The sequence below is a fragment of the Oncorhynchus masou genome, unplaced genomic scaffold, assembly GCF_036934945.1.
Source record: "Oncorhynchus masou masou isolate Uvic2021 unplaced genomic scaffold, UVic_Omas_1.1 unplaced_scaffold_181, whole genome shotgun sequence".
In the NCBI taxonomy this organism is placed as follows: Eukaryota; Metazoa; Chordata; class Actinopteri; order Salmoniformes; family Salmonidae; genus Oncorhynchus; species Oncorhynchus masou.
This window is the reverse complement of record NW_027016550.1, coordinates 2,196,116-2,209,084: the sequence shown is the minus strand read 5'-3', so window position 1 is coordinate 2,209,084 and position 12,969 is coordinate 2,196,116. Positions and strand designations below refer to the sequence as shown.

The window sequence follows — 12,969 nt, the reverse complement described above, 5'->3', positions numbered from 1 at the left end:
CAACACAGACACAACATTGTTACAACACAGACAAACATTGTTTCAACACAGACACAACATTGTTTCAACACAGACACAACATTGTTTCAACACAGAGACAACATTGTTTCAACACAGACACAAACATTGTTTCAACACAGACACAACTGTTAGGGAGACAGGGACGTTGTTACAACACAGACACAACGTTGTTCCAACCCAGACACAACGTTGTTACAACACAGACACAACGTTGTTTCAACACAGACACAACTCCAGACCCTAGACACAGACACAACGTTGTTTCAACACAGACACAACGTTGTTACAACACAGACACAACATTGTTTCAACACAGACACAACACATTGTTTCAACACAGACACAACGTTGTTTCAACACAGACACAACACATTGTTTCAACACAGACACAACACATTGTTTCAACACAGATACAGTACAGACAAAGATGAGAGGGACACAGGGAGGGATTGGGAACACAGGGAGGGATTGGGAGGGAGGGAGGGGGATTGTTTCAACACAGACACAACATTGTTTCAACACAGACACAAGATTGAGGGAACACAGAGGGATGATTAGTTTCCAGACAGTCCTAAATGAATTGTTCCAAAGACATGATGAGTGATAAACACAGACACAAATAGCAACCCAGACACAAGTTACAACATGACACAACGTTGTTTCAACACAGACACAAATAACAGGGGACACAACATTGTTTCAACACAGACACAACATTGTTTCAACACAGACACAACATTGTTTCAACACAGACACAACATTGTTTCAACACAACATTGTTTCAACACAGACACAGTACAGACACAACACATTGTTTCAACAGACACACCATTACAATAACAGGGACAGTACAGACACAACACATTGTTTCAACACAGACACAACATTGTTTCAAACCTCTCACCAACACAACACAACAGCTGCAGCTGTTGATTTTGTCAGCAGGTCTCCCAGCAGAACATAGGGATAGGAACCTCTGTTGGTCACCATTGGACTGGATCTCATTCAGAGGTTAGCATTTGGCCTCTAAACACCACAAGACTGTTGCTAACCTCTCACCATGGGAATAACAGGGAGGTTAGCATTTAGTGTATCATACCTGGGAGACATCCTAACACACTCACCATTAGTGTATGGCTGGGTGGTACGCTGGGAGACAGTCCTGGAGAGGAACACACACAGACATGCTAACCTCTCACCATTACAATAACAGGGGAGGTTAGCATTTTATATCATACCCCAAGACATGCTAACCTCTCACCATTACAATAACAGGGGATGTTAGCATTTATATCATACCCCCAAGACATGCTAACCTCTCACCATTACAATAACAGGGGAGGTTAGCATTTTATATCATACCCCAAGACATGCTAACCTCTCACCATTACAATAACAGGGAGGTTAGCATTTTATATCATACCCCCAAGACATGCTAACCTCTCACCATTACAATAACAGGGAGGTTAGCATTTTATATCATACCTCCAAGACATGCTAACCTCTCACCATTACAATAACAGGGGAGGTTAGCATTTTATATCATACCCCCAAGACATGCTAACCTCTCACCATTACAATAACAGGGGAGGTTAGCATTTTATATCATACCCCCAAGACATGCTAATCTCCCACCATTACAATAACAGGGGAGGTTAGCATTTTATATCATACCCCCAAGACATGCTAACCTCTCACCATTACAATAACAGGGGAGGTTAGCATTTTATATCTTACCTCCAAGACATGCTAACCTCTCACCATTACAATAACAGGGGAGGTTAGCATTTTATATCATACCCCCAAGACATGCTAACCTCTCACCATTACAATAACAGGGGAGGTTAGCATTTTATATCTTACCTCCAAGACATGCTAACCTCTCACCATTACAATAACAGGGGAGGTTAGCATTTTATATCATACCCCCAAGACATGCTAACCTCTCACTATTATAATAACAGGGGAGGTTAGCATTTTATATCATATCTCCAAGACATGCTAACCTCTCACCATTACAATAACAGGGGAGGTTAGCATTTTGAGGGGGTATGATATTTATGCCTCTGTCGTCATGGTAGCGTACACGTGAACGTAGAAGTGTTTAAAAACAGAGACAGGAGCAGGGCTCTAGTCGTACATGTGAGTCCTTGTGTAGGAAGTGCAGTCCGTTCTGGTTGACAGCCAACACACAGGGAGCTAGGATGGAGATGTTGCTGCTGGACTGGATGTAGAAGAAGGAGGAACCAAACATGGGGAACGCACTGACCAGACCTGGACACACACACACAGAGACACACACTCACAGAGAGACACACACACATAGACACACACACACATAGAGAGACACACACACACATAGAGAGACACACACACACATAGAGAGACACACACACACATAGAGAGATACACACACATAGAGAGACACACACATAGAGAGACACACACACACATAGAGAGACACACACACACATAGAGAGACACACACACATAGAGAGACACACAGAGACACACATACAGAGACACACACACAGAGAGATACACACACAGAGACACACACACAGAGACACACACACAGAGACACACACATAGAGAGACACACACACAAAGACACACACACATAGAGACACACACACATAGACACACACACAGAGACACACACAAAGACACACACACATAGAGACACACACACATAGAGAGACACACACACATAGAGAGAGACACACAGAGACACACATACAGAGACACACACACAGAGAGATACACACACACACAGAGACACACACAAAGACACACACACACATAGAGAGACACACACACATAGACACACACACAGAGACACACATACAGAGACACACATACAGAGACACACACACAGAGAGATACACACACAGAGACACACACAAAGACACACACACATAGACACACACACATAGAGAGACACACACACATAGAGAGACACACACACATAGAGAGACACACACATAGAGAGACACACATAGAGAGACACACATACAGAGACACACACACAGAGAGATACACACACAGAGACACACACAAAGACACACACACATAGACACACACACATAGAGAGACACACACACATAGAGAGACACACACACATAGAGAGACACACACACATAGAGAGACACACACATACAGAGACACACATACAGAGACACACACACAGAGAGATACACACACAGAGACACACACAAAGACACACACACATAGACACACACACATAGAGAGACACACACACATAGAGAGACACACACACATAGAGAGACACACACATAGAGAGACACACACACAGAGAGACACACACACAGAGAGACACACACACAGAGAGACACACACACAGAGACACACACAGAGAGACACACACACAAAGACACACACACATAGAGAGACACACATAGAGAGACACACACACAAAGACACACACACATAGAGAGACACACACACATAGAGAGACACACACACATAGAGAGACACACACACAAAGACACACACACAGAGAGACACACACAGAGAGACACACACACAGAGAGACACACACACAAAGACACACACACAGAGACACACACACAGAGACACACACACAGAGAGACACACACACAGAGACACACACACAGAGACACACACACAGAGACACACACAAAGACACACACACAAAGACACACACACATAGAGAGACACACACACATAGAGAGACACACACACAAAGACACACACACATAGAGAGACACACACACAGAGAGACACACACACAGAGAGACACACACAGAGAGACACACACAGAGAGACACACATAGATAGACACACACACAAAGACACACACACATAGAGAGACACACACAGAGAGACACACACACATAGAGAGACACACACACAAAGACACACACACAGAGAGACACACACAGAGAGACACACACACAAAGACACACACACAAAGACACACACACAGAGACACACACACAGAGACACACACACAGAGACACACACACAGACACACACACACAGAGAGACACACACACAGAGAGACACACACACAGAGAGACACACACACAGAGAGACACACACACACAGAGAGACACACACACACAGAGAGACACACACACACAGACACACACACAGAGAGACACACACACAGTGAGACACACACACAAAGACACGCACAGAGAGACACACACACAGTAAGACACACACACAAAGACACACACACAGAGACACACACACAAAGACACACACACAGAGAGACACACACACACACAGAGACACCCACACAAAGACACACACACAGAGACACACACACAGAGACACACACACACACAGAGAAACACACACACAGAGAGACACACACACATAGAGAGACACACACACAGAGAGACACACACACAGAGACACACACACAGTGAGACACACACACAGTGAGACACACAGAGACACACACACAGAGAAACACACACACAGAGAGACACACACACATAGAGAGACACACACACAGAGAGACACACACACAGTGAGACACACACACAGTGAGACACACACACAGAGACACACACACACAGAGACACACACACAGAGACACACACACAGTGAGACACACACACAGAGAGACACACACACAGAGACACACACACAGAGACACACACACAGTGACACACACACAGAGAAACACACACAGAGACACACACACAGAGACACACACACACAGAGACACACACACAGTGAGACACACACACATCATGTGAAGTTCGACAGGGGTTCATAGTGGGCACTACATATATTGTCAATGAATGAATCCATCCCGTACCGAGGAACTGAGCCCTGGCCTGGTGAGGACTCAGAGGAGAGACCTGCTGCATATGCTGAGTGACCATGTTGAGCCAGGGCTGAGGAGGCTGTCTGATGTAGAGCTGGGGGGGGACATAATCCTGGACCTCACCACTACAGAGAGGAGAGGAGAGGAGAGGGGAGGAGGGAGGGGAGGGGAGGGGGGGGGGAGGGGGAGGGGAGGGGGGGAGGAGGGAGGGGAGGAGAGGGAGGGGAGGGGAGGGGGAGGGGGAGGGGGAGGGAGGGGAGGGAGGGAGGGGGAGGGAGGGGAGGGGAGGGAGGGAGGGAGGGGAGGGGGAGGGAGGGGGAGGGGAGAGGAGAGGAGAGGGGAGGAGGGGGAGGGGAGGGGAGAGGGGGAGGGAGGGGAGGGAGAGGGGAGGGGGGGAGGGGAGGGGGAGGGGGGGGGGGAGAGGGGGGGGAGGGGAGGAGAGGAGAGGGGGGGGGAGGGGGGGGGGGGGAGGAGAGGAGGGAGGGAGGGAGGGGGAGGAGGGGAGGAGAGGGGAGGGGAGGGAGAGGGAGGGGAGAGGGGAGGGGGAGGGGAGGGGAGGAGAGGAGGGGAGGGGAGGGGAGAGGGAGAGGAGGGAGAGGAGAGGGGGAGGGGGAGGGGAGGTGAGGAGAGGGGATGAGGGAGGAGAGGAGAGGGGGGGAGGGGGGGGAGGGGAGGGGAGGAGGAGGGGAGGAGGGGGGGAGGGGAGGGGGGAGAGGGAGGGGAGGAGGGGGAGGGGAGAGGGGAGGGGAGGGAGGGAGGAGGGAGGGGAGGGGAGAGGAGAGGAGAGGGAGAGGTGAGGGAGAGAGGGATGAGGGAGGGAGGGAGGAGAGGGAGAGGAGAGGAGAGGAGAGGAGAGGAGAGGGAGAGGAGAGGAGAGGAGGGAGAGGAGAGGAGAGGGAGGAGGGGAGGGGGAGGAGGAGAGGGGAGGAGAGAGGGATGAGAGGAGGAGAGGGAGAGGAGAGAGGGGAGGGAGAGGGAGGAGAGGAGAGGAGAGGAGAGGAGAGGAGAGGGAGAGGGAGAGGAGAGGGAGGGAGAGGAGAGGAGAGGGGAGGGGGAGGGGAGGGGAGGGGAGGTGAGGAGAGAGGGATGAGGAGAGGAGAGGAGAGGGGGATATCTGTATTATCTAGTTATATTTACATATGTCAGATATCTTTATCTAGTTATATTTACACATGTTAGATATTTGCATTATCTAGTTATATTTACACATGTTAGATATCTGTATTATCTAGTTATCTGTATTATCTAGTTATATTTACACATGTCAGATATCTGTATTATCTAGCTGTCTGTATTATCTAGTTTTCTATATTATCTAGTTTTCTGTATTATCTAGTTTTCTGTATTATCTAGTTATATTTACACTTTTTAGTTATCTGTATAATCTAGGTATATTTACACATGTTAGATATCTGTATTATCTAGTTATATTTACACATGTTAGATATCTGTATTATCTAGTTATATTTACACATGTTAGATATCTGTATTATCTAGTTATATTTACACATGTTAGATATCTGTATTATCTAGTTATTTGTATTATCTAGTTATATTTACACATGTTAGATATCTGTATTATCTAGTTATATTTACACATGTTAGATATCTGTATTATCTAGTTATATTTACACATGTTAGATATCTGTATTATCTAGTTATATTTACACATGTTAGATATATGTTATCTAGTTATATTTACACATGTTAGATATCTGTATTATCTAGCTATCTGTATTATCTAGTAATATTTACACATGTTCGACATGTGTGTGTGTGTGTGTGTGTGTGTGTGTGTGTGTGTGTGTGTGTGTGTGTGTGTGTGTGTGTGTGTGTGCGTGCGTGTGTGTGAGTGGGTGTGTGTGTGTGTGTGCGTGCGTGCGTGTGTGTGAGTGGGTGTGTGTGCGTGTGTGTGCGTGTGTGTGTGTGCGTGTGTGTGTGTGAGTGGGTGTGTGTGCGTGTGTGTGTGCGTGTGTGTGTGCGTGTGTGTGTGCGTGTGTGTGTGCGTGTGTGTGTGTGCGTGTTCTTACATGGTGGGCAGGAAGACGATATCTTTAACACGGTGTTGTAATGCTGCCAGCTTGGCCAACTGCTGCAGCTGCTGCTCACTGGCTTTACTCTGAGGAACCACACTCAGCAAGGCCTTCAGATAGTCTGGTAACACCTAGAACATAGAACACAGGCCTTTAGATAGTCTGGTAACACCTATAACACAGGCCTTCAGAGAGTCTGGTAACACCTAGAACGTAGAACACAGGCCTTCAGATAGTCTGGTAACACCTATAACACAGGCCTTCAGATAGTCTGGTAACACTTAGAACGTAGAACACAGGCCTTTAGATAGTCTGGTAACACTTAGAACGTAGAACACAGGCCTTTAGATAGTCTGGTAACACTTAGAACACAGGCCTTCAGAGAGTCTGGTAACACATAGAACGTAGAACACAGGCCTTTAGATAGTCTGGTAACACTTAGAACACAGGCCTTTAGATAGTCTGGTAACACTTAGAACACAGTCCTTCAGAGAGTCTGGTAACACATAGAACGTAGAACACAGGCCTTTAGATAGTCTGGTAACACTTAGAACACAGTCCTTCAGAGAGTCTGGTAACACATAGAACGTAGAACACAGGCCTTTAGATAGTCTGGTAACACTTAGAACACAGTCCTTCAGAGAGTCTGGTAACACATAGAACGATAGTCTGGTAACACTTAGAACACACAGAGAGTCTGGTAACACTTAGAACATAGAACACAGGCCTTTAGATAGTCTGGTAACACTTAGAACACAGTCCTTCAGAGAGTCTGGTAACACTTAGAACATAGAACACAGGCCTTTAGATAGTCTGGTAACACCTATAACACAGGCCTTCAGATAGTCTGGTAACACCTAGAACACAGTCCTTCAGAGAGTCTGGTAACACTTAGAACATAGAACACAGGCCTTTAGATAGTCTGGTAACACCTATAACACAGGCCTTCAGATAGTCTGGTAACACCTAGAACGTAGAACACAGGCCTTCAGATAGTCTGGTAACACCTATAACACAGGCCTTCAGATAGTCTGGTAACACTTAGAACGTAGAACACAGGCCTTTAGATAGTCTGGTAACACTTAGAACACAGGCCTTTAGATAGTCTGGTAACACCTAGAACACAGGCCTTCAGAGAGTCTGGTAACACATAGAACGTAGAACACAGGCCTTTAGATAGTCTGGTAACACTTAGAACACAGGCCTTTAGATAGTCTGGTAACACTTAGAACACAGTCCTTCAGAGAGTCTGGTAACACATAGAACGTAGAACACAGGCCTTTAGATAGTCTTGATAGTCTAACACTTAGAACATAGAACACACAGTCTGGTAACCTTCAGACAGTCTCAGAGAGTCTGTAACACATAGAACGTAGAACACAGGCCTTTAGATAGTCTGGTAACACTTAGAACACAGTCCTTCAGAGAGTCTGGTAACACATAGAACGTAGAACACAGGCCTTTAGATAGTCTGGTAACACTTAGAACACAGGCCTTTAGATAGTCTGGTAACACTTAGAACACAGTCCTTCAGAGAGTCTGGTAACACTTAGAACATAGAACACAGGCCTTTAGATAGTCTGGTAACACTTAGAACACAGGCCTTTAGATAGTCTGGTAACACCTAGAACACAGTCCTTCAGAGAGTCTGGTAACACTTAGAACATAGAACACAGGCCTTTAGATAGTCTGGTAACACTTAGAACACAGGCCTTCAGATAGTCTGGTAACACTTAGAACATAGAACACAGGCCTTTAGATAGTCTGGTAACACTTAGAACACAGTCCTTCAGAGAGTCTGGTAACACATAGAACGTAGAACACAGGCCTTTAGATAGTCTGGTAACACTTAGAACACAGTCCTTCAGAGAGTCTGGTAACACCTAGAACATAGAACACAGGCCTTTAGATAGTCTGGTAACACCTATAACACAGGCCTTCAGATAGTCTGGTAACACTTAGAACACAGTCCTTCAGAGAGTCTGGTAACTCCTAGAACACAGTCCTTCAGAGAGTCTGGTAACACTTAGAACATAGAACACAGGCCTTCAGATAGTCTGGTAACTCCTAGAACACAGGCCTTCAGAGAGTCTGGTACGACATAGAACATAGAACACAGGCCTTCAGAGAGTCTGGTAACACATAGAACGTAGAACACAGGCCTTCAGAGAGTCTGGTAACACATAGAACATAGAACGCATGCCTTCATATAGTCTGGTAGTCTGGTAACACCTAGAACATCCTGGACTTCCTGTAGTGTTGTTATACCTGGTTATAATGCATCATAGTGCTGTGATACCTGGTTATAATGCATCATAGTGTTATATCTTGTTATAATGCATCATAGTGCTGTGATACCTGGTTATCATGCATCATAGTGTTATACCTGGTCATAATGCATCATAGTGTTGTTATACCTGGTTATAATGCATCGTAGTGTTGTTATACCTGGTTATAATGCATCATAGTGCGGTTATACCTGGTTATAATGCATTGTAGTGCTGTTATACCTGCCTGTAATGCATCGTAGTGTTGCTATACCTGGTTATAATGCATCATAGTGCTGTGATACCTGGTTATAATGCATCGTAGTGTTATACCTGGTCATAATGCATCATAGTGTTGTTATACCTGGTTATATTGCATCGTAGTGTTGTTATACCTGCCTGTAATGCATCGTAGTGTTGCTATACCTGGTTATAATGCATCATAGTGCTGTGATACCTGGTTGTAACGCATCATAGTGTTATACCTGGTTATAATGCATCGTAATGTTGTTCTACCTGGTTTTAATGCATCATAGTGTTGTTATACCTGGTTATAATGCATCATAGTGTTGTTATACCTGGTTATAATGCATCGTAGTGTTGTTATACCTGGTTATAATGCATCATAGTGTTGTTATACCTGGTTATAATGCACTGTAGTGTTAAACCTGGTTATAATGCATTGTAGTGTTGCTATACCTGGTTATAATGCATCGTAGTGTTGTTATACCTGGTTACAACGCATCGTAGTGTTATACATAGTTATAATGCATCATAGTGTTGCTATACCTGGTTGTAATGCATCGTAGTGTTGTTATACCTGGTTGTAATGCATTGTAGTGTTGTTATACCTGGTTATAATGCATCATAGTGTTGTTATACCTGGTTGTAATGCATCATAGCGTTATACCTGGTTATAATGCATCATAGTGTCGTTATACCTGCCTGTAATACATCATAGTGTGATACCTGGTTATAATGCATCGTAGTGTTGCTATACCTGGTTATAATGCATCATAGTGTTGTTATACCTGGTTCTAATGCATCATAGTGTTATACCTGGTTATAATGCATCATAGTGTCGTTATACCTACCTGTAATACATCATAGTGTGATACCTGGTTATAATGCATCGTAGTGTTGCTATACCTGGTTATAATGCATCATAGTGTTGTTATACCTGGTTGTAATGCATTGTAGTGTTGTTATAACTGGTTATAATGCATCATAAGGCAGAGCTGGTTATTATACCTGGTGATAATGCATCGTAGTGTTGTTATACCTGGTTGTAATGCATTGTAGTGTTATTATACCTGGTTATAATGCATCACAAGGCAGAGCTGGTTATTATACCTGGTTATAATGCATCATAAGGCAGAGCTGGTTATTATACCTGGTTATAATGCATCATAAGGCAGAGCTGGTTATTATACCTGGTTATAATGCATGGTGACACAGAGCTCGTTATTATACCTGGTTATAATGCATGGTGACACAGAGCTGGTTATTATACCTGGTTATAATGCATCATAAGGCAGAGCTGGTTATTATACCTGGTTATAATGCATGGTGACACAGAGCTCGTTGTCAAATTTAAGTGGCTGTGTCCAGATGACCCTCCTGAGCCACAGGCTGTAGTTACAGTCCACTGGCTCCGCCTCCGTAGTAATGTCCAGGATGTACTCCCTCTTATTGAGGGGACGGACATTCTGACCTGCAGGCAGAAAGACACGTGACCCGCTTTCAGCTTTTACCCTTTGTGTGTGTGTGTGTGTGTGTGTGTGTGTGTGTGTGTGTGTCTGTTTGTGTGTGTTTGTTTGTGTGTGTGTGTGAGGCTCACCTCGGTGTGTGACCACAAATACAGCGTACTCATCCATGGCCTCCAGTCTGTGCAGTCCCATGTCATTACATAGCTCCTCTATAGCATCCAGAGACACCTACACACACACACACACAGACACAGACACACACACAGACGCACACACAGACGCACGCACGCACACACACACGCACACACGCACACACACACACACACACACACACACACACACGCACGCAATTTGAAAATAGGCCTATCCTACGACACTGATGTATGTATGTATGTGTGTGTGTGTGTGTGTGTGTGTGTGTGTGTGTGTGTGTGTGTGTGTGTACTCACTGAGCAGGTCTTGATTTTGAGGTGTCTCTCGATGCCGCCTGGTAGGAGGAACAACTGTCTCTTGGAGCTCCGCCCAGCCTGCACAACCAATCACAGGGCACAGACAGAGAGCCAATCAGAGAGCAAGGCAATCAGAGAGGAGACCTGTGATTGGTTGAGAAGATACTGAGACTGACTAGCTTTGAGCCCTGTGTGTGTGTGTGTGTGTGTGTACCAGCATGGCCTTCAGCTCCATGCTGTTGGGGTGTTCGATCCTTCCTCCGTACTGGAAGGTCCTCCTCAGGTTCTGCTCACACGCCTTGGCTATACCTGTCAATCAACAACCACAGCCAATCACACGCCTTGGCTATACCTGTCAATCAACAACCACAGCCAATCACACGCCTTGGCTATACCTGTCAATCAACAACCACAGCCAATCACACGCCTTGGCTATACCTGTCAATCAACAACCACAGCCAATCACACGCCTTGGCTATACCTGTTTCGTATTGCGTCAAATAACAACATTGACGAATACGCTGATTCGGTGTGCGAGTTCATTAGAACTTGCGTTGAAGATGTCGTTCCCATAGCAACGATTAAAACATTCCCTAACCAGAAACCTTGGATTGATGGCAGCATTCGTGTGAAACTGAAAGCGCGAACCACTGCTTTCAATCAGGGCAAGGTGTCTGGTAACATGACTGAATACAAACAATGCAGCTATTCCTCCGTAAGGCTATCAAACAAGCTAAGCGTCAGTACAGAGACAAAGTAGAATCCCAATTCAACGGCTCAGACACAAGAGGCATGTGGCAGGGTCTACAGTCAATCACGGACTACAGGAAGAAATCCAGCCCAGTCACGGACCAGGATGTCTTGCTCCCAGGCAGACTAAATAACTTTTTTGCCCGCTTTGAGGACAATACAGTGCCACTGACACGGCCCGCTACCAAAACATGCGGACTCTCCTTCACTGCAGCCGAGGTGAGTAAAACATTTAAACGTGTTAACCCTCGCAAGGCTGCAGGCCCAGACGGCATCCCCAGCCGCGCCCTCAGAGCATGCGCAGACCAGCTGGCTGGTGTGTTTACGGACATATTCAATCAATCCCTATACCAGTCTGCTGTTCCCACATGCTTCAAGAGGGCCACCATCGTTCCTGTTCCCAAGAAAGCTAAGGTAACTGAGCTAAACGACTACCGCCCCGTAGCACTCACTTCCGTCATCATGAAGTGCTTTGAGAGACTAGTCAAGGACCATATCACCTCCACCCTACCTGACTCCCTAGACCCACTCCAATTTGCTTACCGCTCAAATAGGTCCACAGACGATGCAGTCGCCATCACACTGCACACTGCCCTATCCCATCTGGACAAGAGGAATACCTATGTAAGAATGCTGTTCATCGACTACAGCTCAGCATTTAACACCATAGTACCCTCCAAGCTCGTCATCAAGCTCGAGACCCTGGGTCTCGACCCCACCCTGTGCAACTGGGTACTGGACTTCCTGACGGGCCGCCCCCAGGTGGTGAGGGTAGGTAACAACATCTCCTCCCCGCTGATCCTCAACACTTGGGCCCCACAAGGGTGCGTTCTGAGCCCTCTCCTGTACTCCCTGTTCACCCACGACTGCGTGGCCACGCACGCCTCCAACTCAATCATCAAGTTTGCGGAC

General features: G+C 46.0%; 1 protein-coding gene across 1 annotated transcript; it reads right to left on the bottom strand.

Moving 5' to 3' along the window:
- Positions 1-237: 237 nt before the first annotated feature.
- On the bottom strand, positions 238-11,666 carry LOC135538757 (unconventional myosin-XV-like). The gene is made up of 8 exons (XM_064964664.1): positions 11,522-11,666; positions 11,308-11,385; positions 10,990-11,086; positions 10,703-10,863; positions 6,880-7,013; positions 4,841-4,974; positions 2,162-2,295; positions 238-261 (listed from the first exon to the last, which is right to left on the bottom strand). The coding sequence occupies exons 1-8, from the start codon at positions 11,540-11,542 to the stop codon at positions 238-240; spliced, it is 783 nt and encodes a 260-aa protein (XP_064820736.1). The 5' UTR covers positions 11,543-11,666.
- Positions 11,667-12,969: the final 1,303 nt, after the last annotated feature.

Excerpts from the sequence above, each read along its gene's own strand:
- LOC135538757 (XM_064964664.1), bottom strand. The coding sequence starts at position 11,542 with ATGGAGCTGAAGGCCATGCTG. Across the intron at positions 11,386-11,521 it reads TGGAGCTGAAGGCCATGCTG|GCTGGGCGGAGCTCCAAGAG; the intron begins GTACACACACAC and ends TTGGTTGTGCAG. Across the intron at positions 11,087-11,307 it reads TCAAAATCAAGACCTGCTCA|GTGTCTCTGGATGCTATAGA; the intron begins GTGAGTACACAC and ends GTGTGTGTGTAG.